The 25,738-nt window shown below is 42.1% G+C and overlaps 3 protein-coding genes and 1 long non-coding RNA gene across 6 annotated transcripts in view; 2 read left to right on the top strand and 2 right to left on the bottom strand.

Annotated features, from left to right (window-relative positions):
* Positions 1-2,541: 2,541 nt before the first annotated feature.
* On the top strand, positions 2,542-4,288 carry LOC133165370 (uncharacterized). Its single transcript, XR_009717585.1, has 3 exons — positions 2,542-3,211; positions 3,882-4,010; positions 4,147-4,288. It is a non-coding gene; the product is annotated as an uncharacterized LOC133165370 (long non-coding RNA).
* Positions 4,289-9,803: 5,515 nt separating this feature from the next.
* Positions 9,804-19,178, top strand: LOC133158071 (annexin A5-like). The gene is made up of 13 exons (XM_061284922.1): positions 9,804-9,884; positions 10,228-10,255; positions 10,728-10,812; positions 12,835-12,929; positions 13,237-13,350; positions 14,690-14,780; positions 15,324-15,403; positions 15,617-15,667; positions 16,166-16,259; positions 16,495-16,590; positions 16,662-16,720; positions 17,749-17,871; positions 18,962-19,178. Exons 1-13 carry the CDS (start codon positions 9,838-9,840, stop codon positions 19,019-19,021), a joined length of 1,023 nt encoding a protein of 340 aa, XP_061140906.1. The 5' UTR covers positions 9,804-9,837; the 3' UTR covers positions 19,022-19,178.
* Positions 19,179-19,374: 196 nt separating this feature from the next.
* LOC133156516 (glutathione S-transferase A-like) lies at positions 19,375-21,826 on the bottom strand. Of its 2 annotated transcripts, XM_061282315.1 has the most exons (7): positions 21,703-21,826; positions 20,921-21,132; positions 20,559-20,624; positions 20,376-20,481; positions 20,147-20,265; positions 19,667-19,752; positions 19,375-19,596 (listed from the first exon to the last, which is right to left on the bottom strand). In XM_061282315.1, exons 2-7 carry the CDS (start codon positions 21,086-21,088, stop codon positions 19,464-19,466), a joined length of 678 nt encoding a protein of 225 aa, XP_061138299.1. In that variant the 5' UTR covers positions 21,089-21,132; positions 21,703-21,826; the 3' UTR covers positions 19,375-19,463. The 2 variants fall into 2 exon arrangements, with proteins under 2 accessions (XP_061138299.1, XP_061138308.1); XM_061282324.1 differs by lacking the exons at positions 19,667-19,752; positions 20,147-20,265.
* A 269-nt stretch (positions 21,827-22,095) lies between these two features.
* The window catches only part of LOC133161111 (prominin-1-A-like), a 35,422-nt gene continuing 31,779 nt past the window's right edge, over positions 22,096-25,738 (bottom strand). For both annotated transcript variants that reach the window (XM_061289366.1, XM_061289356.1), the window contains 2 exons: positions 24,424-24,466; positions 22,096-24,002 (listed from right to left, as the gene is read on the bottom strand). The gene's annotated coding sequence lies outside the window, so the exon portion shown is untranslated. The remainder of the gene's footprint in view (positions 24,003-24,423; positions 24,467-25,738) is intronic.

Genomic DNA, 25,738 nt, shown 5'->3' on the forward strand with positions numbered 1-25,738 from the left:
GCCCCTTGGATGCGTCTGGACCATGTCGGGACTGCCTTGGATGCGCCTGAACGACGTCGTGCCCGCTTTGGATGCGCCTGGATGACACCGGGACCACCTTGGATGTGCTTGGATGATGCTGGGACTGCCTTGGATCCGTCTGGACAACGTCGGGACCGCCTTGGATGTGCCTGGACGACACTGGGACTGCCTTGAATGTGACTGGACGACATCGGGACCGCCTTGGATGTGCCTGGACGACGCCGGGACCGCCTTGGATGCGCCCGGATGATGCCTGCACCGCCCTGGATGACTCTGAGACGCGCCTTGGATGCGCCTTGGATTAGCCTGGACCATGTCGAGACAGCCTTGGATGCACCTAGACGACGCCGGGACGGTCTTGGATGCGCCTGCACGACGCCTTGGATGCGCCTTGGATGTGCCTTGGATGCCCCTTGGTTGCGCCTGGATGATGCTTTGGATGCGCTTTGGATGTGCCTTGGATGCCCCTTGGATGCGTCTGGACCATGTCGGGACCGCCTTGGATGCGCCTGAACAACGTCGTGCCCGCTTTGGATGCGCCTGGATGACACCGGGACCACCTTGGATGTGCTTGGATGATACTGGGACCGCCTTGGATCCCCCTGGACGACGTCGGGACTGCCTTGGATGTGCCTGGACGACACTGTGACTGCCTTGGATGTGCCTTGGATTAGCCTGGACCACGTCGAGACAGCCTTGGATGCACCTGGACGACGCCGGGACGGCCTTGGATGCGCCTGGATGACGCCTTGGATGCGCCTTGGATGTGCCCTGGATGCCCCTTGGTTGCGCCTGGACGACGCTTTGGATGTGCCTTGGATGCCCCTTGGATGCGTCTGGACTATGTCGGGGCTGCCTTGGATGCGCCTGAACGATGTCGTGCCCGCTTTGGATGCGCCTGGATGACACCGGGACCACCTTGGATGTGCTTGGATGATGCTGGGACCGCCTTGGATCCGTCTGGACGACGTCGGGACCGCCTTGGATCCCCCTGGACGACGTCGGGACCGCCTTGGATGTGCCTGGACGACACTGGGACCGCCTTGGATGTGCCTGGACGACGCCGGGACCGCCTTGGATGCGCCTGGATGATGCCTGCACCGCCCTGGATGACTCTGAGACACGCCTTGGATGCGCCTTGGATTAGCCTGGACCACGTCAAGACAGCCTTGGATGCACCTAGACGACGCCGGGACCGCCTTGGGTGCGCCTGGACGACGCCTTGGATGCGCCTCGGATGTGCCTTGGATGCCCCTTGGTTGCGCCTGGTCGACGCTTTGGATGTGCCTTGGATGCCCCTTGGATGCATCTGGACCATGTCGGGACTGCCTTGGATGTGCCTGAACGACGTCGTTCCGGCTTTGGATGCGCCTGGATGACACCGGGACCACCTTGGATGTGCTTGGATGATGCTGGGACCGCCTTGGATCCCCCTGGACGACGTCGGGACCGCCTTGGATGTGCCTGGACGACACTGGGACTGCCTTGGATGTGACTGGACGACGCCGGGACCGCCTTGGATGTGCCTGGATGATGCCTGGACCGCCCTGGATGACTCTGAGACGCGCCTTGGATGCGCCTTGGATTAGCCTGGACCACGTCAAGACAGCCTTGGATGCACCTGGACGATGCTGGGACGGCCTTGGATGCGCCTGGACGACGCCTTGGATGCGCCTTGGATGTGCCTTGGATGCCCCTTGGTTGCGCCTGGACAACGCTTTGGATGTGCCTTGGATGCCCCTTAGATGCGTCTGGACCATGTCGGGACTGCCTTGGATGCGCCTGAACGACGTCGTGCCCGCTTTGGATGCGCCTGGATGACACCGGGACCACCTTGGATGTGCTTGGATGATGCTGGGACCGCCTTGGATCCGTCCGGACAACGTCGGGACCGCCTTGGATGTGCCTGGACGACACTGGGACTGCCTTGGATGTGGCTGGACGACGCCGGGACCGCCTTGGATGCGCCTTGTACACGTCTGGACAACGCCAGGACCACCTTGGAAGCGCCCAGACGAAGACAGGACCGCCTTGGATGCGCCTTGGATGCGCCTTGGATGCGCTTCGGATGCGCTTTGGATGCACCTGGACGACGCCAGGACTGCCTCGGATGCGCCTGGATAATGCCAGCACTACTTTGGACGTGCCTGGATGATGCTAGGACTGCCTCGGATGCACCTGGATGACGCCAGGACTGCCTCGTATGCGCTTGGACGACGTCAGGCCTCCCTGCCTGCCTTGAATGCGCCCGCCTGCCTGCCTGCCAGCCCACCTGCCTGACGTGCCTGCCTGCTGGCCTGCTTGCCTGCCTTGGATGCACCCGCCTGCCTGGCCTTCTTGGATGCGCTAGCCTGCCTGAATGCCAGTCTGCCTGCCTGCCTCGATGCGCCTGCCTATCTGCCTGTCTGCCTTGGATGCGCCTGCCTGCCTGCCTGCCTGCCTGCCTGCCTGCCTGCCTGCCTGCTTGCCTGCCTGCCTGCCTGCGCCTTCCTGCTTTGTATGCGCCTGCCTGCCCGCCCGCAAGCTGTAGTCTTGGATGAGACCGCCTACCTGGCTTCCTGCTTGGCCTGCACCTAGATGAAGAGGACTGCCTGGCCTCCATCGGGACGAAGTCATGACTGCCTGCCTTACCTGCATCTGGATGATGCAAGCCGTGACTGCCTGCCTGCCCGCCTGCTTGCCTTACCTGCATCTGGATGATGCAAGCCGTGACTGCCTGCCTGCCTGACTGCCCACCTGCCTGCCTGGCCTAAACCTAGCCAGGACTGCCTCGGATGTGCCTGGACTAAGCCAGGACTGCCTCGCATGCGCCTGGATAAAGCCAAGACTGCCTTGGATGCGCTTGGACGAAGACAGGACTGCCTCAAATGCGCCTGGACGAAGCCAGGACTGCCTCGGATGCGCCTGCACGAAGCCAGTACTGTCTTGAATGCGCCTGGGCGAAACCAGGACTACCTCGGATGCGCCTGGACGACGCCAAGACTGCCTTGATTGCGCCTGTACGATGCCAGGACTGCCTCAGATGCGCCTGGGCGACGCCTGGACTGCCTCGAAAGCGCATGGATGACGCCAGGCCTCCCTGCCTGCCTGCTTTGGATGTGCCTGTCTGCCTTCCTGCCTGCCTTGGATGCGCCTGCCTGCCTGGCTGCCTGCCTGCCTGATCTGAATACTTGAGGAGAACAGCAAACAAGTAAGTCAGTACTTACAAAGGTCAAACTTTACAAGTATTTTAGCATCTCCCGGATGTTTTAGGTTTGTCTGAGCTTAATGCTAACATACTATGCCAAGATACCTAGATCATTGTTGCAGTCGTTATAATTCCAATAAAACACCAATATTTGAACACAAACTGTGCGGCAACAGTTGTAGGCAGAAAATATAACAATACTCAGGCATATATTACATATACTAAAAAGTGATTGAAGCTTAGTTTCATACAAGCCATACATGCCTTAGTGTTAGTTCCTGCCAGCCCTAACACGACCTCCTAGGCATTTCACATTTGCCATAACCGAGTCATGATGTCCTGTCAAAAGAACAAAATCGTAAAAAAAAAAATAAGCCTAAAACCTAGTTAATTATGTCATTGCGTGGACACACTCTCCCCTGTTTGGTTTGAGGCTGTGATCGCAACGGCCTGCATTGGACATCTTGTTGTCCGGCAGCGCCACTCAGAGTCGCCGCAGAAAGATCGTCTCCCTTGATTTCCTCATATCGCCGGCTGGAGATCAGCTAGGCCCAAGCAGATGCAACAAGTTTCGGCTCATCTGCTTCTGTTCGTTAATCACAATACACATTCCACAGCAATCGCAAATGTATAATAACACATAATTAATAATAATGAAATATTATTCCAACAGTGTGTCTGACCCGATGGCAGGAATACAACAATCACTGTTACTTCTTCGGAACGAAGTATCTGTACTGGAACAAATGCTGAGAAATACAAGGGAGGCCACCTGGCGAGCATTAGGGACATACAGGAGCAGGTAACGCCACTCACTCACTCACTCACTCACTCACTCACTCACTCACTCACTCACTCACTCACTCACTCACTCACTCACTCACTCACTCACTCACTCACTCACTCACTCACTCACTCACTCACTTTTTGCCTTGCAGGAGTGGCTGGCGCAGCAAATATGGAACACTACTAATAGCTGGATTGGCCTGCAACGTGCGGCACCTGGGAGCACTGTGGCAGTGGACAGACAGAACACCTTTCTCCTACTCGTGAGTGTCCTTAAGTGAGAAAGTGCGACAAGCTTGTTAGACGGCGAATCACTTGAAGTGTTACCCTTGCGCACTTGTTGCTTTAAATGATGAGGATAACTCAACTTGATGTACAAGTATATATATTGTATATATATGTATGTATATATATATTTAAATATATATATAACGGTTATATTCCGCTAAAGCATTGGTCCCTATGTTGCTAGTTGCTTCTTGATTATAATTGTAGTCCCTTGAACAAAACCAGTTGCAAATCCATGGATTATAGTGTCATATAGCTACATTTTATAATTAGCAACAGACAGACAGAACACCTTTCTCCTACTCGTAAGTGTCCTTAAGTGAGAAAGTGCGACAAGCTTGTTAGACGGCGAATCACTTGAAGTGTGACCCTTGCGCACTTGTTGCTTTAAATGATGATGATGACTCAACTTGATATATATGGATATATATTGTATATATGTATGTGTATATATATATATATATTTAAATATTTATATAACGGTTATATTCCGCTAAAGCATTGGTCCCTATGTTGTTAGTTGCTTCTTGATTATAATTGTAGTCCCTTGAACAAAACCAGTTGCAAATCCCTGGAGCATAGTGTCATATAGCTACATTTTATAGTTAGCAAAAAAGTGGATTTCCCATGATATGTCTTTAAGAAATGTGGTAATGGTCAAAATCTCAAATTTGACTGTTTTATTTTGAAATGGTAAATGAGTGGTCAAGAACAACTGGTCTGTTGCGGAATAACTAAATTCCAGATTTTAATGGTATTTTTCAAATCAGGGCGAGTTGCAGTTATTAATGCAGATGAACACTAACTTCTCCAACCTTAACTTCATTATTTTAAATCCAAACCACCAATATGCCTTCACTCGGGGAGCTTTTATTATGAAGGTCCTCAAGCCGCTGATTTGACTTTGTCTTTCCGTGCGGAGGCTGGCCTTGGCCTCACTGCAGTGACATTTCAGCTAGTAAATATCCTGAGTTAAGGTATGCAAAAATGCACGAATAGATATCTTTAATTAATTTGAATGACAACTGTCTTCAACTGGGATTATAATTTATAAGTAAAATCTGTCCATCTATCCGTCTTGGTAAAATTAAAATACAAAGACTTTCCATATTCTCGCGTGGTTTTGCATGATTTGGATGGGTTTCCTCCACGCCCCTTTGAAACTGCCGGAGTTCATCGTCCGATACATGGAGAGATGAGTTCAACCTGCCGAGGGAGCAGCTGAAGACCTTCTACACTGCCATCATCTAGTCTGTCCTCTGCACCTCCATCACTGTCTGGTTTGGATCGGCCTCCTTGTATGGGCACTCTGCCTTCTGCTGGCGTGTGGGCAACTTTCGTGCCAAAATTTCACAATTTAAAAGTTTTGTTTTGAATTTTGTTTGTTTTAAATTTGGGAGAAACAATCCGCGATGTAGTGAAATCGCGATGAACGAACCGCGATGTAGCGAGGGATTGCTATATTTCTCTCTGAGGTAGCAAGCTGAAACTTATCCTTTTATTCTCTACTCAAATGCTGTTCTAATGTCAAATCCAACGTGATGCAACACTACCATCTAGAGGTTTATTTTAGTCATAACAGTAGTGACCAAACATGAATTTCTTAAACAAGCGTGGGGAAGAGACCAGACCCTCTTTCATGTTTGTCCGGTGAAATTGTTGGATTTGAGCTGATAAACAGTGATGGCACTCTGATGAGTCATAAAAGTGTTAAAAGAGCAAAAGATTTGAAAGAATACAAAATAGCTAAAGCTTCCTATGTGGGATATTGATGGGTAACCCCATGTTGTGTAACTTTAAATGTGTTTCCCACTCCTAAATTAAAGATGGCATGTGGATTTTACCATTTTTGGAAAGTGGATGTTAAATGTATGCAAACAATGTAAAAATATGTAACATTTTGTTGTGATATTTTCCACCAGTCATGTGCATGCAGCCAGTGACATGCCAGTCCCTCCTCCTCCGTCCTTCTTTCCCCATCCTTCCTTCCGTTTTCTTCCTTGTCAGGCAGAGTGAGACGGGAGCGCAAAGAACACAGCTGCGGGAAGAAAAAGGGAATGTTCATTTCAATGATGGAGACAGACGGGACTTTCATCACCTAGCACTCGCCTACCTGTCGGAATGTCCTCCGTGGTCCATCCCTGAGAAGTTGCTTCTTTTTTGGTTGTCTTTTTTGTAAGTGTGTGTGTGTGCCCATGCCGGCACCCCGGAAATTCCTGCTAGCCTCCACATCGCTGCCCCTGCAGCTGGACTGGGGCTGGAATGTGAGCGTGTACCTGGCCATGCTGCTGGGGCTGCTGGGGCTCCTCATGCTGTTGCTGTGGATGCTCATCAAACAGCTGCGTCACTCGGTGGGCAAAGCCACGCTGCAGCTGGCCAGATCTTTCCGACAGACCCCCGCCAACGCCATCACCGCCTCCTCAGTTTAGGAGCTCCGCCATGTGCTCTGAACGAATTGTCCCCCCCACGACTACCTTCTACTCATGGATGGATGTAAGCGAAAAAAAAGAACAAATGTGATACTCCTATTGGCTTGCCCTCGAAGGACATCAATATATTGCCCTTTGCTTTAGTTCACCAATGTTCTTCTCATTATTATTAAAACATCTTTTGCTACCTGTAAATGTGCCTTTTCTCATTTCATCCTTACAAAAACGCTTGATGATGACCATGGTGGTATCTTTTGGATATTATCTGGATTATTCATGTAATTGTACAGGTGGTGGAAAACTGCCCAAGGGTGAAAAGTTTGGATAGTTAAGCCCCCACCCACACACACCTTCCATTTCCCTTTAAGCTATTTTTTTTTTTTTTAAATAGAACTGAGGATAAGCGGTTGGTAAATGAATGAAGTGAATTTCTGTTTGGCCATCCATCCATTTTCTGTATTCTTGTATAAATATGAGAATTAAATAAATATAATGCAAAGGAAAATATCCAGCCAGTCCCCCAATTTTCTACTTGCAATTCAAAAGCCCAATTATACAGTGTAGTTACGCCTCCAAGCGGCCAAATTGGTAAATGCCACGCTTCACACCTTTCGATTGAACAATTGTCATAACTTGACCAATTATGATAAAAATACAATTTTTGGCCCAGCTTTAGATTTCACTTAGGTTCCCCAACTTGCCCAATAAGCGCAGGACATTGAAATTGCGACCTCTGTTGGGCGCACAAAAAACAAGAAAATGAATTTGAATAAAATTAACAAGAGTGTAAACAAGGATTAATTAGGTGATAAATCAGTTGTGTTTGTGCATCAATCTGCTCCATAAGGTCAATTGTGATTAGCGGAAATTAATCCAGTAGGGTGTGATCAAGCCGCAAAATGATGAGGCTCAGGAGGCTTGATGATGGCTGATGGGATTCAATTTACGTGAGTCAACAGGTTGACGAGTGATTTCGTCCATGGCTTGGAAATAGTGTCGCCAAGACACAGCCATCCTAGATCTCGAGTGTCACTCCTACTGCGTGAGTAAGAAGCCAACATTAGCGTACAGCAACACTTTGTCCTTTAACACAAGCAAGTTTTGACAATGATTTTTTAGAAATTGATTTCTCTGGAGTTGGCTCATTGATTTCAAGACGATGCTAGATTGAATTAAGACAATTTTATCAAGCATTGGATATTGTTAGACCTTTGCAAACATTGGGTTGTATTTTATTTTCTCGTATTCAAACAATTCATTCTTAAGTTTGCATGATTTTTCATTGTAATTTACTCTTTAATTTTACATAAAACCGTTAAATTACAAATAAATATTTAAATCAGAACTAATTGTCATAATTTTACCGAGTTCTTATTATGTTATACAAAAAATGTTTCCTGCATCCATGTTTATTCTCAAGATTTTTTTTCTTGAGAAAACAAAACTATTCCTCACAATATTACACATTTATGGATGGATGGATGAATGAAATTTTGGAATGTATTTTAACCCTGATAACTATAAAATTAACATACAATAATGTGGCATATTTTATACCATCTCGCATTTCAATGTGAAATGAAGCCACCCGGTGATAATTTTACGACTCTCTGCATGAAAGACAATGGCACATCGGGATGTGTCCCGCAGAGGACTGACAGTCTTTCTTGGATCTTCACTCAATCTGATCTGACTGTTATTAGTTGCCCAGTCGTCTTGTTTATTTGGGCTTGGAGGAAATTGGCTGCATGCTCGCCTGCATGACCAGATGCTATTCACAAGTCGCTTTAATTAAGGTGCACTGATATGTGAGCTGTGCGTGCGCGTGTGTGTGCGTGTGTGTGAACGTGTGTGCGTGGTGATGATGATGCCTATCGGGCCCATTCCTTCGAGAACATGCCTGAAAACTGCTGTCTATGCATAGCAATTGAGCTGCAACACTAGTCTAGCAGCATGTGTTTAAAAAAATATATATCCACTCATCAATAAAACAAATGACAATGACAGATGGATGACGTACAAGTGGTCAAACGGTAATTCAATTAGATTAAATTAGATTGTAATCAAAGTGTATGCTGCCTATGAAATTGAAGAAAAAAAAAATTCCAAGGTGCCCCTTTACACAAAAATTTGTCTCAATGTTAGAACATTTTAAAAGTATGATATTGTTTTTTTCAAAAAAATTCTAAATTTATTTTGACTTTATTCTCAATTTGTTCTACTTTTTGTACTCCAGGAATAAATTTGGAAGCTTGGGATGCATTTTTTATGCAAAATTATAATTTTTTCTAAAACAAAAAGATGCAACAATGTTAAAATTATACTTAGAATTCATTAGGTATAATCGTTAAACTGACTTTTAAGAACTAATATTTCTCTAATTCAAATAAATATTTGTAATTTAACTTTTTTTTTCAAATTGTCCCTAATACGCGTTTTTTGGGGGGGGGGGCGATCATCATCATCATACAGACAGATTTTTTTTTCTGTAGCGAGTATGATTTTTTTGTTCTTTAAAAGACAATTATTTATACTTCAGTCTTGTAGTATTTACAGTACCTGTACAAGTAAATAAGTCTATCGGCACATTTAAACTTTACTGGGGTTAGAGGCATGTGAAATATGTGTGTGTCTAAACATCCAAAAACGACCACACCCCCAGTTATTTGACGGTATGCACACTTATGCAACGATAGCATCTTGGTTGTTCCACACTTCGCCTCTCAAAAAAAAAAATGTTTTTTATAAATCTTAAATACGTTTTAAGTCACCAATGCTTTGAAATGATTGATATTTATCTAGTCCGAAATAAAGTACAGGTGCTCTGGCTTTGGCGAATAATTTATCATGGTCTCATCTTTCTACTTCACAAAAACCTGGCATTTGAACAGGGACGTCAAGACTTTTTATATCCACAATAAGTACTGAGTCAAAACAGTTTTGCTACTCCCTCGCATCTTTTTGCCGCTTCTCTCATAACTCTCTTAACTTGGTGCCCATACCCATTTAATTTAAGGTGGCACAATGAATGAAGACTGTCCTGTGAGGTCATGGAGACGTGGTGAAAGATGACACCACAGGCGGACTGGCCTTGGATTCGCTTTCTTCACCCGACTCGCTGCACAGATGCCACTTACTGAGCAGCCTGAACAAGAGCGGACACACAGCGGCAGGTAAGACTTTACAATGTCCTCCTTGTCTGTGACCACAACCACAGTACCAGTTTATGATAGATGTTTGCAGGAGAAATAGTTGCAGATTATTCTTATTGTTTTTATTCCATCTACCTTATTAGGCTTTGAACAGTACTTTACATAACCCAATTAGGCGTAGCAACTGATAGCATGTTGGTTAGGCTTTCAAAATGTACTTGTCAGAATCACGTTAGGCAATTTAATCTGCAAGATTTTGGCAAAGAAGCATTCGAGCCTTCTTTGTTTATGGACTATTCATTTCAGACTTTTCTACATTTGTTTTTGCTTGTGATTCAAATGAACTTGATCTTGTCTCTTTCAGCTTTGTGCGATCGTTAGGAACAAACATGGTGAGTTCTTCCTTTGGACTTTGTCATGAAATCTTTGGTGTAAAGCATTCAATCACATTATCTCTCTCTCTCTCTCTCTCTCTCTCTCTCTCTCTCTCTCTCTCTCTATCTATCTATCTATCTATCTATCTATCTATCTATCTATCTATCCATCTATCTATCTATCTATCTATCTATCTATCTATCTATCTATCTATCTATCTATCTAGTATATGTATAATACTTCCTAAGATTTGTTTTAGAAAGAATGTACCGTAATTTTCGGACTATAAGTCGCAATTTTTTTCATAGTTTGGGTGAGGGGGGCGACTTATACTCAGGAGCGACTTATATACATATATATGTTTTTTTTTTTACTTTTTTGAGCATTTTATGGCTGGTGCGATTTATACTCCGGTGCGACTTATAGTCCGAAAATTACGGTATATGCCAATTTTAAGAACATAGCAAAGATGTTATTTCCTCCCTGCAGGCATATCGAGGGAGCGTCCAACCTTTTGTCAACTTTGACGCCAAGCATGACGCCGAGATTCTCCACCGAGCCATGAAAGGACTAGGTAAGCGCTCACCTCTTACGCTTGGCTTAGTCGCCATTCCAAACAATAGTTCTCATTTTCATTGTGACTTATTTGCATTGCTAAAAAAGCAGAAGTGAGTGTTTGTTTTTAAAATGCTGTACAAATCACTGTGTGAATGTTCTGTATGAATGGTATTGTCTCAAAGGCATGCGTCTCATTACTTCTCCCACTCAGCTCACTCTTTTTAGCATTAGTGTGCTATTGCTGTCAGTGTTCGGCAATACGCGATGCTTCGAAAACAGCAATAGTAGCAAATAGTAAAGATTCACAAGGAGTGGAAGCTAACCAAACATTTTTGTAATTGCCTATTTTAATAAAACGGTATTAATCCCTTCTTATGGGACATTTGGGTAGTAGATGTTTGACTAATCTTTGCACAAGTTGAAGTCAACCCCAAATTTTATTTGCAATAAAATGTTGTGTGCAGAGTCAAAACACAGTGTTCGGATTCATGTTTCACTTGTGGAATGTGAATAAAACGGGAAAAAAAATCAGCTCATCATCAGAAAACTGGTGAGCTGTAATTGGTTGTGGCCTGAGACCTGGCAACTGTGATGTCTTTTTCAGTCGACAGTAAGTGGCAAACAAGTGATGTGCATTCCAGTTCTTTTAAGTGAACTTACTCCTTGGAATCAGTTCACCCAAACGATTCGTTCAAACAAATCGACAATGAATCGCCCCCCTACCCCCCCCCCCCAAACACACACTGATCCGTTTATAAAACAAGGAATAAAACACCAGACAAGTTTTAACATAAATGTTTATTTAAAATAATAATGATAAAAATAAAAGTAAAATTTAAACCAGCAATCCAATGTGAAATTGCAGTAGATATATTAGATAACAATATTTAGGCGTATATATGCATACACGTTATTTAAAAACTACTATAAGTGTTACGAAATTACCCAAAGATAAGCATAATCTCCCTGTTGTTCCATAACGGCGCATCCCTTCATGCAATAAAGTTAGCCGTTAGTTTGGAGAAAACGTGCATAAAAGAAGTGGTGTTTCAGTGAGTGTTTTTTTCTTTCCTTCGTAAATCTACATTCTGGCTTACATAGTAGTTCACGCCAGGAGACGCAACACGCTCACTGACTGATCCGTTGATGCACGGGAAGGCAGTTCACCCATTAACTTGTTCGCGAACGGGAAAGTTAGGATTCGTTCCCTCACTGATCCGTTCTTGCGATGAACTAGAAATGCAAATCACTCACTCACTGACTCGTTCACTCAATTCCATTCAGTTGGTGAACGGGAAATGCAATTCACAAGTTGTTCGTGAACGGGAAGTTACGTAATTTTCTTCTTCGTTTTGTTTTACGGTGAGGTGGCACCAGCTTCAATGCGCATTACCGACACCTACTGGTTGAAGTCATGTGAACTGAAAAAAGAACCAATCACTTTAGGAAGTGATTCATTCGTTCTTTTGAACGAATCGTTCACTCACGAGCCAACACTATGGCAAACTGGCCGCCCCATGGAATGGGGAAAAAAAAAAACAGGCTAATTCTACTGTTTAACTCATATTCCAGCAACGCAATATAAAATAGAATGACAGGTTTGGACTAATAAGGGCAGAAAGAAAATTTCCAGCTTAATTTCTTGACTTCTTTGATCACGATTGAAATGTTGACAGCGTTACCTGCGACATTTGTTTTCAAAAACAAAAACGGTGAAACAATGAGTGACACTTTTTTCACAATGCAGCTACCTACTTTGTGATGGTACATATGTTCTAAGATTTTTCTATTGAAAAAACTGTGCCTTGGTCTTAAAGGTTGGGAAAGCCTGCTGCACTGCATTTGTACTGATCAATTATGTTGATGTCACTCTATAATGCAGGAGTATCAAATTCTAGTCCTTCTTTCTCAGTGACCCCTGTTGCTTTTTTTTTTATCTAGCTAAAATCTTGGTGACTTTCACAAGCCAACACCACCTTTGCATGTTTTTCTCTAGGACCTTAATCACCTTTCTTCTTTCTTGTCGTTTGTCCTACAGGGACGGATGAAGATGTAGTCCTCATGCTGCTGGCGGCGCGTAGCAACGATCAGAGGCAGCAAATATATGAGGCGTACAAAACCGCCTACGGAAAGGTGAACCTGGTTAATGGAAAGCCGAAGGACCGACGAAGGGAGAGGTGTTGGGGCGGTTTGGAGAGTGGACAAATCTACGTTTTTAAAATGATATTACAAATGCTACAAAACCAACAAAACAAATTTGGATTCTTAAACTGATTTTTTTTATTTGTTAGGTATCCTTGTATATGTAGAACATAATATTGTCAAGAAAGTGTTTGACGTGACTTTTCCTTTAAGTTAGTGATGTTTCAAATAAAACACAATCCAGTTCGATCCAAATACAATTATTTCCAAAACATCATCAATCGTTCTGTTCCTACAGGATTTGGTCAACGCTCTCAAGTCGGAGCTCGGGGGTCTGTTTGAGAGTCTCGTCGTGGCCCTGATGACCCCCCCTGTCTTGTACGACGCCATGCTGCTGCACAAGGCCATCAAGGTAACTCTCAAGTCATCAATTTGAACTAGGGCGGGGGAAAAAAATGGCAATTGCTAACAGATGACACACAAGTCTTCAAAATGCTCCCAAAATAAATGAGGACTATAAAGCTGATTTGATGACATCATAAACTTTACCTCTATTTTCAGAAACTAATGCATCAAAGGTAATTTTTTTTAATTTAATTTAATTTAGATTTTACCTTTAACATTTTGGGGGGACTGATGACTTCATTTTCAATTTGTGTTGGTTCAATCTGTGCCGTAAGAAATGTAGCATTTCTTTTAGCAAACCAGCAATAGCGTGTCAACCACAGTGATCATCACGTTCTTCATCACCCAACAGCCGGTGAAAATAAGTGCATTGCCAAAAAGCTTTCAAAAAAATGCTGTGCTCATGATGGTGAAATGCATAATAATAATAGCGGGGCTGACGCTGTCAGTCGGCTATTTACACCTAATGAAACGTGCCAGTGACAAGTGGGAATATGCACACTTTGTTGTTTATGCTTGACATCGATTCAGAGTAAAAAGCACTCACTGAAAATGAGCAGTCAATAGATTAACATTCTTTCAAAAGCGCAAGATGTTCTATTTGGCCTTTTTATAATCTGCCATTGAGCTAAAACACAATAAATTACTACTCATTACGACTCTGCCAGGAAGCTCCACATGTAAAATCGATATTATGCATATTACACACTGTTGTATTTGTATCAAGATGTATAGTTATCAGATATTATAGTGTACTACTGTTGAGGCTAAGAGCTGCTAGTTGGGCCCTGATTAATGCAAAGGGATTCCAGTTGCATACACACTGCTGAAATCCTACATTTGCTCAAATTACTTTTAATGATGTTTTTATTGACAATTATCAACAAATAATGATCGCTATTATCAAGATGCAATGCTTTGTTTTTCAGGATTTCTACAAGTCTTTCCATTTTCCAATGATCACTTTCTACAGCATTCCTATATAATCACATATCGCACATTGAGAGAGAAAATAAAATGCAATTAAAATTCAAAATTGCCCAGCCCTAATATAGGTGGTATTTACACTACGCTTACTTTCTAGGCAGATGCGGATGTCTAGGGTTAGCATCAAGCAGCTACACGACACATCATAACAGAGGCTTTGAGATGAGTGTGAAAAGAGTTCATTAAAGACACAAAAGCTGTGATTGAGGGTGTTCCAGGTCGCCGTGGCAACCCGACTCGCTCACACAAAACGGGAAACCAACGAAAAATCTATTATCCTTTTCTTTTGTTTTAATAACGCTGGAGCCATAAAAACCACACCAATAGCTTCTTGATGATTCTTTCTTCTTGCACCGCAGGGCATCGGGACTGATGACGACGTGTTGATTGAGATCTTGGCCTCCAGGAACAGTCAACGCCTTCGAGATATCGTTACGGTCTACGAGAAAGGTGAGTGGATCGATCACCGTGTGCTTTTACCACCCTTAGCGGTGAATTATTGAGCCAATGGGACATAAACCAACACTGAGCATGAAAAAAGATCACTAGTAGTCAAACATACATGTAGTAAGCGTAATTAGTAATCAGAACGCCCGTCGATGAAGTTAAAAAAAAATATTGATCATGTTACTTTCAAGGCATTTTTTTTCTGAACTGAGGCATGATCTACAAATGTAAGAAACATGACCAGCAAAAAAATAAACTGAATGTTGCGTAATGAGAATTCAAAATACAATGAAATCCAACTATTTGCAGGATGGAAAGTGACCAAGTGATTCCACAAATAGCAGAACTCCATTAAACATTTCTTTGTAATTGCTTATAGATGGAAACAAAGAACTCATCTTGTCTAAATAGAGCTGCTAAACTCATTTCAAATTGTTTCCTTGGGATCAAGATGCCACATTGTAAAGGAAAATGCAGAAAAAGAAGGATGATAAAATTACCTGGGGAAAAGCGGTAATATAATATTATAATAATCTTATCTTGCAGAGTTTGGCAGCAAGCTGGAGAAGGACATCTGCAGTGACACGTCAGGATACTACCAGAGACTACTGGTCATCCTTCTGCAGGTAAAGTCTATTTGAAACATTTCAAAGAAGTGAAGGTCGAAATGCGTTTTTATTCACATTTACGTGAGGTCGCAATATAAGAAAATAAGGAATTTTCAAATCAAGTCAAATAAAGAAAAAAAACTAAAATAAAATCAAGTTGTAGTTTTTAACAGATTTTCTACTTTACGTATTTTATGATGCTTGTTGCTTGTCTGTGGTTGTGCCAAAAAGGGAAGGCGAGAGGAGGGAGTCAAAGAACCAAACATCAGCAAAGATGCAAAGGTAGGAAGCAAAAATGATCATTATCTGTATTCCCTACGCACCCACGTACGCACACACACACACACACATACACACACACACACACACACAAGACAGGCTATTGTACAAGGTGTTGCTGGCAGGCTCGCAGAAGCACGGTGTCCTGGGAAATGTTGTTCTTATGTGGCTGGAACATTCGCACTGTGGAAATTGTCTTTCCGTGGAATGGAGAGGAAAAAGTAAATGTAGTGAGGAAATGTGTGCTTAGCCCAATGTGTTTAGTCTACAATGATTTCAAACATTAATACCAATTTTTGAGAATTATCTAACACAGTGATGGGCTACTGAACTACTCTCCGCAATTTTAATTTTTTACAAAATACTGGGGATTTTTTTTTAATGAATTTGCATGAAGAATACTAATGAGCGCAATTGCGATAGGGCCTCAGCAACACCTGCTGCTTTGTCATTAATAACTCAGAAGTTGTAATCACCAAAGCTGGTTTACCATGACCACAGGACTTGTATGCAGCGGGCGAGGGCAAGTTTGGCACAGATGAGGAGAAATTCATCAACATTCTTGGAAATAGAAGCCTAGAACATCTCTGTAAAGGTGAGAGCAGATTTATGGAATGACGGCTCAATGTTTAACTTGGAATCGCATTATTATCTTTGTAAAATAACTTCATTCATACTGAAAGGGAAATCCTCTTGAACCCTGCTTTTCATGCCTACAGAAAGCGATGGTAGAGATGCTATTAAAACATACCTAGGACATCTTGGATATGGTATTTGTACATCACAGATGAAGCTGGATAACTATTGTAAAAATGTGTTTGTACGTACAGTGTTTGACGCCTACAAGAAACTGTGCGGTTCAGACATCGAGAACAGCATTGAAGGCGAGACCACGGGAAATTTGGAGAACTTGCTGCTGGCTGTCGGTATGACAATTTTCATCATTAATATTAATGACGTTTGATTGACTCACTAAAATATTTGTTTTCCTCGACAGTGAAATGCACCCGCAGCATTCCCTCTTTTTTTGCTGAGTTGCTGTACAGATCAATGAGGGTAGGGTGTGTGTACTTTCTATAATGTTATTGTTTTTTTCCCCCACGTAATTGCGCAGCAAAGCAATTCCAGCTGAATGGATTGATTGGAGGACGTGTTCCCCATGCTACTTTCAGTGGACAGATAACCCAACACTCGGGAATTTAGCTCAATTTCATTACTGACACATTTACTTGGGGGGGGACAGGGGTTGTCCAACATTAAATACCGAGCCCATTGTAAACAGGATCGCCAAAATTACCGGAGTAAGGGTCCATAGTGTAGTGGTTAGTACCCTGGGCTCTCGCCCCTGCAACCAGGGTTCAAATCCCAGTGAAACCTTATATGTTTTATCATAGAAAAATTTGCAACACAGTTACTCGTGTGCTACCCCATATAACCATAATGTGCTTGTGAGCTGTTCCATAAAACCATATAGATTCCATGCATTGTAAGTGAGGGTTCCATAGTGTAGTGGTTAGTGCTCTGCACTCTCAACCCAGTGACCTGGGTTCAAATATAATATTTTATCATAGAAAAATTTGCAACACAGTTGCTCGTGTGCTACCCCATATAACCATAATGTGCTTGTGAGCTGCTCCATAAAACCATATAGATTCCATGCATTGTAAGTGAGGTTTCCATAGGGTAGAGAGTCCGTGTGATTCCCTCGTTAAGTGCACCTGCGTGTATATATACCCTGCGTATATATATACGTATGTATGTTACGTTGTTATATAACTCTCCATACATATATAAGAATATAACTTTACGTCTTTTGTTGTAATATAACTGATTTCAATATAGAAGCTGGTGTAACACTGAACAGATTTTTGTTGGTGGTGTGCCTTGAGATTTTTTCCAATGAAAAGGTGTGCCGTGAATGAAAAAAGGTTGGGAAACACTGGATTAGACAGACAGGCAGGCAGACAGACAGATAGACAGATAGATAGATAGATAGATAGATAGATAGATGGATAGATGGATAGATGGAGATTGATTGATCGCTCTCGATTTTCTAAATGTGTGTGTGTTTGTATTTTCTGCAGCGTGCCGGGACGGATGACGACACCCTGATGAGAGTCCTGGTGTCCAGGAGCGAGGAAGACATGTTAGACATCGTAGCCTGTTTCAAGGAAAAGTATAGAGCCTCGCTCTACAACACTATTCAGGTACGGTATGCTTCTTGAACTATACATATCTTGTGAAATATTATATACACACACACACACACATACACATGCACACACCAAGCCAGGGTTGAGTTTTCAATTTAGGGTTTTCATTGTTATATTATTATTTTTTATATTTTTTTAAATAATTTTTATTATAATTTTATACTTAATTTATGGTTCCAAGGCAGGGTTATGGTTTCAGGTTAAGGTTTCAAATGAAGATTTCTATTTGGTACAATTGGTCCAAATAAGTCCAGACAGCATATACTGTGAGCATATCCATTTCTATAAACAAGCCCATATATATCCTGTAGATAAGTCCATAAAAGCAGAGTGATGACAAACATTCCTCTTCAGCAGCTCTGCTTAGGTTAAAGATGGAAACACACGCACGCACTCACAGACACAGATTGCAAGAGAGAGTCAGAGAGCGAGTCAGAGAGAGAGAAGAAGAGACAGAGAGATGCAATTTGCGTAAACACTTTGCTCTGAGGATGAGCTGATTCTTTTCAAACATGGAGGAGCCCAACGTAATCCGTCGAGCGGAACATCCATCAGCAAAGTCGGCGGGCTTATCACATCCTTGCTGATGTTATGCTTTTCAAGCAGCAAATATATTTGTGTGTGGCAGCACGGCCGAAAGTGGTTCGTATGGCCACCTCACAGCCTGGAGCCTTCGTTCCATTATCTTCTTCTGTGTGGAGTTTTTTCACTCTCAGGTACTCCAGTTTCCTCCCACATTGCAAAAAAACTCAAGTTAGGGTTTAAGACAAGTTTAAGGCATCGAATACCACTGCACAACATTAAGTAGGAGCGATATTGTGGCTGTTTGATGGGATAATAGTTTTAAATTGGGGTTTCAAACCACGTTTAGGGTTTGAGATTAGGGTCTTGAAATTATGGTTTTAAAACTGGGTTGGTGTTTCAAATGAGGGTTTCCAGTTTCAAGTCAGGGTTCTGGTGACAAAAGTCAGAACAACCCAAAATGTTTGTTTACAGGTTTAGCCAATTCCTAGGTAAACATTTTGACTAAAATTGTATGTTTGCGTGTGTTTGTGCGCCCGTGCATCCATGTGTGCATGTGTAGGAGGACACAACAGGCGCCTACCGGAAGTGTTTGCTGTACCTTTGTGGCTCCAGAGACTGAGCCGAGCTGGCTACCTGACCACAAAAACAAAATCATCAACAAAACACAAAGAAAACACTCCTGATTACTTCCCCACACACATTCACTAAATTGGCTATTGTCTGACTTAGAGGGAGAAAAAGTTAATAAAAGTTTGTTGTGTGCGCTATTGTTTGATTTGGAGGGGGGAAACCGTGATAAAAGCTTGTTGCGTGTGCTATTGTTTGACTTGGAGGGGGGGAATTAATAAAAGTTTGTTGTGTGTGCTTGTGAGATTATTTTGTTGTTGTCAAGTACAAGTTAGGGTTTCAGAACATGGAGGTTTTAAAATGGGTACTAGAGCGAGCGAGAGAGAGATCGACCAACCAAAAATCGTAACTGGCGTTTAGTTGTCAGTTTTATTGAATTTTCCAGCCCAATGATTACAATGTTGTTGCTCAAAATCAGTGGTCCTCAGTGTCACTCAGATTGCTTTCATTAAGGCTCTTCCTGTGGGGTTGAACTGCCAGTGAGGAGGCCAGGTGTTTTTGATGCTTGTACGTTCCTTTAACAGGTTGTAATATTCTGCCACTTTCGGATAACGCTCTGTAGACAATCTGGAAAATGAATAGAAAATTGAAAAAACGTGTTTCTCAATTTTACCTGGCCAATCGTTGACATACTTACCTATAATAGAAGAGAAAGGCAATAGATGGAAAAACAGATACATCAGACAAGGAAAATGTCTTTCCTGACATGAAAGGTCCTGTTGACTGCAAGAGACAATAATTGTTACATACATATGTACAGTAAGTACTCAGTCCCGATTGACCGCTCGAGGCGCGGATGGAACTGACGCTAGCAGAGGCACATCAAGGCAAAGCACCCGTAAAACACGCCTGCGGTAGCCAATACGACATAAAGCCACACACTACCCAGCTGGGAGAAGGTGCACAGACGCTACCATCGCCAGCAAATGCACACAGCCACCTACAAAGTACCTCCCTGGAGAAAGACCAAAATAGGCAGAGCCCAATATGGAAAACAGACAGAGACCAATGCCATCTGCTAGGAGAAGACCACAGACGCAACAGTCGTTAGCGGAGGCACAGGGCCGTCATACCACGCACAAACCGGCAAAGCGAGATGAGCAGTGTTCATCTTCACCTCCTTCCTATATCTTTCCCACAGCTTGACCTCTTCGCGTAACACCTCGTGGATTTCTCCCATTGCAGAGTCACATTCCTCTTTTTTAGGTACCTTGGATGAGTGGTGGATTATGGCTACTGTAGAATCATGTTAGGATGTGAGAATTTGAGTCCCAGCTCCATAGAGGATGAAATGTACCGTAAATAGAATCAAGTCTGGCAGATGTCACAAACAAAAACTAGCCTACTTGACTTCTGAAAGAGTACGGTGCCTTCCATCATGCGCTGATACATCATGGCCTGCTCCGCAGGGCAGGACGGGATCAGCTTATTTCCTTGCTCCTTGAACTGGTACTGTGATTAAAAGGACCAGCCCATGTTGGCCCATGCCAACAGTCTCAAATTTGTTGACTTGCGTGCAAAACATTTACCTCCAGGTACAAGCAGGCGCTTAAGGACTCGTTCAATATTCGCTCTCCATGTCTGAAGGCAGGAACCTAGAGCAAACATAAGACTTTTAAAGTATACACTGTACACAGTTTCAAGTGACATTTTAGGATAAGACCACAATGCACTGTAATTTTAACAGCTTCGTTTGAGTAATTTCACCCTAACGTCTTCAAGCAAACAAGGCAGGTTCCCGTTGAAATTCGGTGAACATATATAGTCTGATCCCTCTTTAAACTGAAATATGCAATTTTCTGAGTCTCCAGTTGCCCGTACTCATGTTGTTGTACTTTTATTAATGTGCATTAAAAATGCATTTCTTTTTAGGTCGATATAATGAACTTACTTGTCCTCTGGGGTTAATTGCCATGAGCTCTGGGGTTCTGTGTGCCATATTGGTGAGGGAGAGCCTTTTCTGGTGGTATCCATGCAGGTTCTTCTCCGCGAGAGCGATCATCACCATCCAGCACGGAGGAGACCCGGAGCACCACAGCAGAGACATGTTTTTGGCCATGGCTTCACTCTGGATAACTACGTGGAGCGTCAACGCTGACTAGTCTGTCACAGGTCAACACTTGGTTAGCTTGTTTGTGTGATCAAACAAATGGCACGCTTCATTTGTTATTCTATGATCTAGTTTTTTTGTGTGAAGCAGGCTCAACATTATTTTTTTTGTTATAATAGTGAAAACGGGGTGCAGGTTAAAACGTAATAAATCAGTTCATCTTTGGCAATGGCGCAAAAACTTTACTTGCATTTCTTTCAAAAAATGAAGAAAGGCACTCATCAACTTAAGACCTTTCTAGTTCTTATTAAACATTTGCTGTAAGCAAACATTTGTACTTACACAACATCACTTCAGGTGTGCCTGTGCTGTCAAAATCTCAAGTTCTTTTTAATTACAGGGAGCTTAAGACTGTCACTCAAAAACCATTGTGGTTCTAGCTCAGGGATAGGCAACTAGCTTTTAATTGAAGCAAAAAAAATGTATAGAAAAAAATATACACACATACACTTATTGGACAAACTTCTTTCAGTCTATGAAACTATATGGAGTATACACATACTATTTACTTTCAGCTATAAGCTAAATATTAGTTCGGTACGTGCATTTGTGAGTTTACTCACTATTTTAGTCCCAGTTTAACTTGATAGCTCAATGTTGAACGTATTTAGCCGATTCAGCCGATTTGGGTCCGGAGCCGCACCAGTTCAAAGGCTGATGATGACCAAGGCAGGCTGAATAGTCCTGGCTCCAGAGTGCAATTTGAGGCGGAGCGCAATGCGGGGTGGACCTAAACGTTTGAATCCACCCACACGGCTAATCACCGTTTTTTTTTCTTTACTCCCGTTTTTTTCCATGTATAATGCGCAAAATTTAACTAATTTATTGTCCTAAAATCTGGGGTGCGCATTATACATGGAAATATATGGATATATATATATATATTTTTTTTTTAAGAAAATCATGGTACAACAATTTTTGAAGAAAATCTTGTCAAAGAAAAGACTCAACAATAATTACAAGCTGAAAGAAAAACTTTATTCACTGTTTACAGATTGAAGAAAGAAGAGTCGATCTCCTACAAATTGGATCCTGTCTCTTTTGCTAGAACCAAATTCCTAAGCCACAAAATTAGCAAACACATATCTAAAAGCCTTTTAAATTCCTTTCTCAGTAAAAGTTACCCAGGGATATGTTTGTGTTTGCTCTGTTGCTGTATCGACAAATATTGTGGGGAATTAGTATTATTATTATTCAACCGGTTGTTCGTCTCTGTGTGCCCTGCAATTGGCTGGCAACCGGTTCAGGGTGTCCCCCGCCTACTGCCCGATGACAGCTGGGATAGGCTCCAGCAAGCCCGCGACCCCCGTGGGGATACAGCGGTACAGAAAATGGATGGATGGATGGATGGATTGATTATTCAACCGAAGTTTTCGTTTTATTTAAACACTAACAGCAACTAGCCTGTACATATATAAGTGATGAGTCAGCAAGACATGTTAGCGTTAGCGTCCAATGTACAAAATGAAGAAAAACAAAGTGGAATACATTCTGTTGTTCCAGCTCACTATTAGTTAAATGTATCCATGGAGTAATAATTACAAAGAATGGATAACTAGAAAAAAATATTAGTGGGATAATCCTGAGATCGACTGTACGGCAAAAACATAAATTTGGCTTGAGAATAATATGTCACCTCTTTGTCGTTAAATGTTAATTCACCAAAACACATACATGTTGACAAAATAATAAAGCAAATAAATTTGAAAAGAAAGTAATTTCTCAAAAATAGTCATAAGGGACACATTTTGTCTTTTGATTGATTTGTGTGTGTACTGATTGTTTATCTGTGATTGTTCTCCATTTGAGTCATCAATAAAACAGATGCTGAGGTTTATTGGAGGGGTTGGACATTGATCTACTAACATAAAAAAAGCTTCCGTGTTTTTCTTTACACAGCCACATATTTTTTCAATATTGACATCTAATTAGTCATGTTTGATTTTACACAGGAAAAGTCACTCTTTGGTTCAACTCTACTCTGTTTTCTTAAGTAAATGCAAGGAAAAGACCTCGGAGGGAAGTTTAAACGCACCGAAATAAAACTGCTGACTTGCTTTTGAATGGTTTACATATCTTTGTGAACTGAAGAAATTGATAGTTTTTTGGTCCATGTGGCGAGCTCAAGTACTGTTACGAAGGTGCAAAATTTGAACACAATCTGAATAAAACAGTATAACTGTGTTGAAACAGGTTTGAAACACGTTGTGCTCATCCAATGAATCTATCGCAACAAATAAAATGAAGACAAAAAAAACAATTTCATCAACATCGGTTGAGTGTGAAGTCAAATTTCATCGTGGAGAGTGGGGTAATATTTGCAGCAGAATAAATTGAGCATACAGCTCTAGCAAAAAAAAAAGGGCTCCTCTAAAAGTATTCTGGCAAAGTTCATAAACCTTGAAAATGGCGTAAGCACATAGCAGGACAAACGGTCCCTTTAAAAAGCCGCAAATGCCAACATGAAAGGCAACCAGTCTTTTTGCAAATGAGCCCCAAGATCCACAAGGATCACGTTACTTTGTGTATTATTGTAAACATTTAAAAGTCATGCTAGCTCCAGTTGGTCTATTTTTTTTTTTTCATCTTGTTGAAACCAACATGCTGCAAACATAACTTTTTCTGTCGTCCTCAAAAACAAGGAAGCAAACATTAGCAGGTCCTTTATCAATCAATGTGTCGTTACCTTCCCATGGCTACTTAGCCACTGTTGTTGTCCTCAAGAAAATGTTGCAGTCCCTTTTGGATTTTTGGGTTCTCAGAAATGTAAGCAGTTCGGTGGCAACCCATTGATGTCTAGCAGGAAGGGTGATAATGACACTCTCAAAGTGCTCAGAAAGTTCTTCATTGTGACACGAAAATTCTGTTTTTGAGAATAGTTTACTTCAGTGTCTTACAAGTACAAACAACATTAAAAATACAAAAAACAAGAACTAAGTCATATTTTTCTAGACGTCAAAAACTTTACATGAATGTTTGTAGAACAGTAAATACAGACTAAGCTTGCCATGAATAGCAAAAGATCAGGAATAAATGATGCCACCCATGTTTAAATTCAAAATCATTTTGATCTCATTTTACATTATTGCCCTGAAAAGAAATGGCTTGCAAAAGATTTAATTGAGAAACTTTCTCCTAAATTGCGCATATCCTGCAAAACTTGTTAAATGGCTGCGTGAACAGTGCAGCCACTGAAGGTTTTATTACCTAATATCAATCCAAACAATTGAATGTTCAATGAATCTATCTCAAAAAATAAAAAAGACAAAGTGCAGACAACTCACCTTTTTTCTTTTCTTTTTTTAGTTCCAGTGAAGGTCATGGCAGCTGCAAGATAAACATGAGAGAATTATACTTGGGCATCATGTTTCAAATGTGCATCAATATTTGCTCATGAAATTTGGGAGAGTAGAGTAGCTCAACTGTAAAGTGTTAGAAAAGGAGAAAAAAAAAAGATGATTCCTCGCAGCCTCAGTGAGGATTTCGTTTAGCCTTTAATCTGCTATTAGCCTTGGGAAAAACATGTCACTCTATATTTGGACAGCTACAAGCTAATAGTCTTTCCTTGTATTAATGAAAAACAGGTATCACAAGAATATTAGTCAACACAGGTTGGAAATGACAAAAAAAAAGATTAACAATTAGAAAATAGAAAGGAAAATCAGAAAAAAATTATTCATCCATCCATCCATCATCTGTAACGCTTGTTCCCATGGGGGTCGTGATTGTGGTGGAGCCTATCCCAGCGGTCATCCGGAAGTAGGCGGGGGACAACCTGAATTGGTTGCCAGACAATCGCAGGGGACAGAGATGAACAATCATCTTCACTTGCACTCACACCTACAGGCAATTTGGAGTTCTCAATCGACCTAGCAAGCATGTTTTTAGGAGGAAACCCACGCAGGCACGGGGAGAACATGTAAAATCCGCTCAGGGAAGGCCGGAGGTGGAATTGAACTCGCACCCTCCGAACTGTGAGGCGGACGTCAAATCAGAAATCAGAAAAAACAAGTTCTACTTTCTATAGAACATGGTTATAGGTAGTGTTTGAAGAAAATATTGGTTTTATGAAAAAAAAAAAAGCTCCTTTACAAAAAAGTCATAATGCCACAAAAAATGATCTAACATGGGAAAAGGCAAAATTTGCAGTACACATCTGCAGCAAAGTCTGTTTAATACTGCGGTTTTGTGAAGGCTAGAGCTGTATTTCTCTTGGTACTGCTTCTTCATTGCAGTCCAAAATTCAATGCATAAACATAAAAACACGATCGTTTGGCTGCACGCGGATGTGTTCTCATTTATCTTTACGATGTTAAATGATACGAGGGCTCACTGAGTCATATGCATCATTTATGGAGTGTGAGTGTGTGTGTGTGTATGTTTAATTCAATAGGACATTTCCATATTGGTCATGTAAAATGGCCCCCCTGGCTCGATGGAACTCACGACACAACATCAAGTTATATGAAATAGGATTCATGCAAGACAAAAGAAAGACAGAAAGAAATAAAGAAATGTCCTCATGCAGCGTTTACATAAAAAAAAAAAAAAAAATCAAGACATGATTATGATTCTCACCATAATGTCACTTGCAAGAGA

The sequence above is a fragment of the Syngnathus typhle genome, linkage group LG1, assembly GCF_033458585.1.
Source record: "Syngnathus typhle isolate RoL2023-S1 ecotype Sweden linkage group LG1, RoL_Styp_1.0, whole genome shotgun sequence".
NCBI classification, from domain to species: domain Eukaryota; kingdom Metazoa; phylum Chordata; class Actinopteri; order Syngnathiformes; family Syngnathidae; genus Syngnathus; species Syngnathus typhle.

Excerpts from the sequence above, each read along its gene's own strand:
- LOC133158071 (XM_061284922.1), top strand. The coding sequence starts at position 9,838 with ATGCCACTTACTGAGCAGCCTGAACAAGAGCGGACACACAGCGGCAG. Across the intron at positions 9,885-10,227 it reads GAGCGGACACACAGCGGCAG|CTTTGTGCGATCGTTAGGAA; the intron begins GTAAGACTTTAC and ends TGTCTCTTTCAG. Across the intron at positions 15,404-15,616 it reads TACTGGTCATCCTTCTGCAG|GGAAGGCGAGAGGAGGGAGT; the intron begins GTAAAGTCTATT and ends TGTGCCAAAAAG.
- LOC133156516 (XM_061282315.1), bottom strand. The coding sequence starts at position 21,088 with ATGGCCAAAAACATGTCTCTGCTGTGGTGCTCCGGGTCTCCTCCGTGC. Across the intron at positions 20,266-20,375 it reads CGTACTCTTTCAGAAGTCAA|TAGCCATAATCCACCACTCA; the intron begins GTAGGCTAGTTT and ends ATGATTCTACAG. Across the intron at positions 19,753-20,146 it reads GGGAAAGATATAGGAAGGAG|TCAACAGGACCTTTCATGTC; the intron begins GTGAAGATGAAC and ends TGTCTCTTGCAG.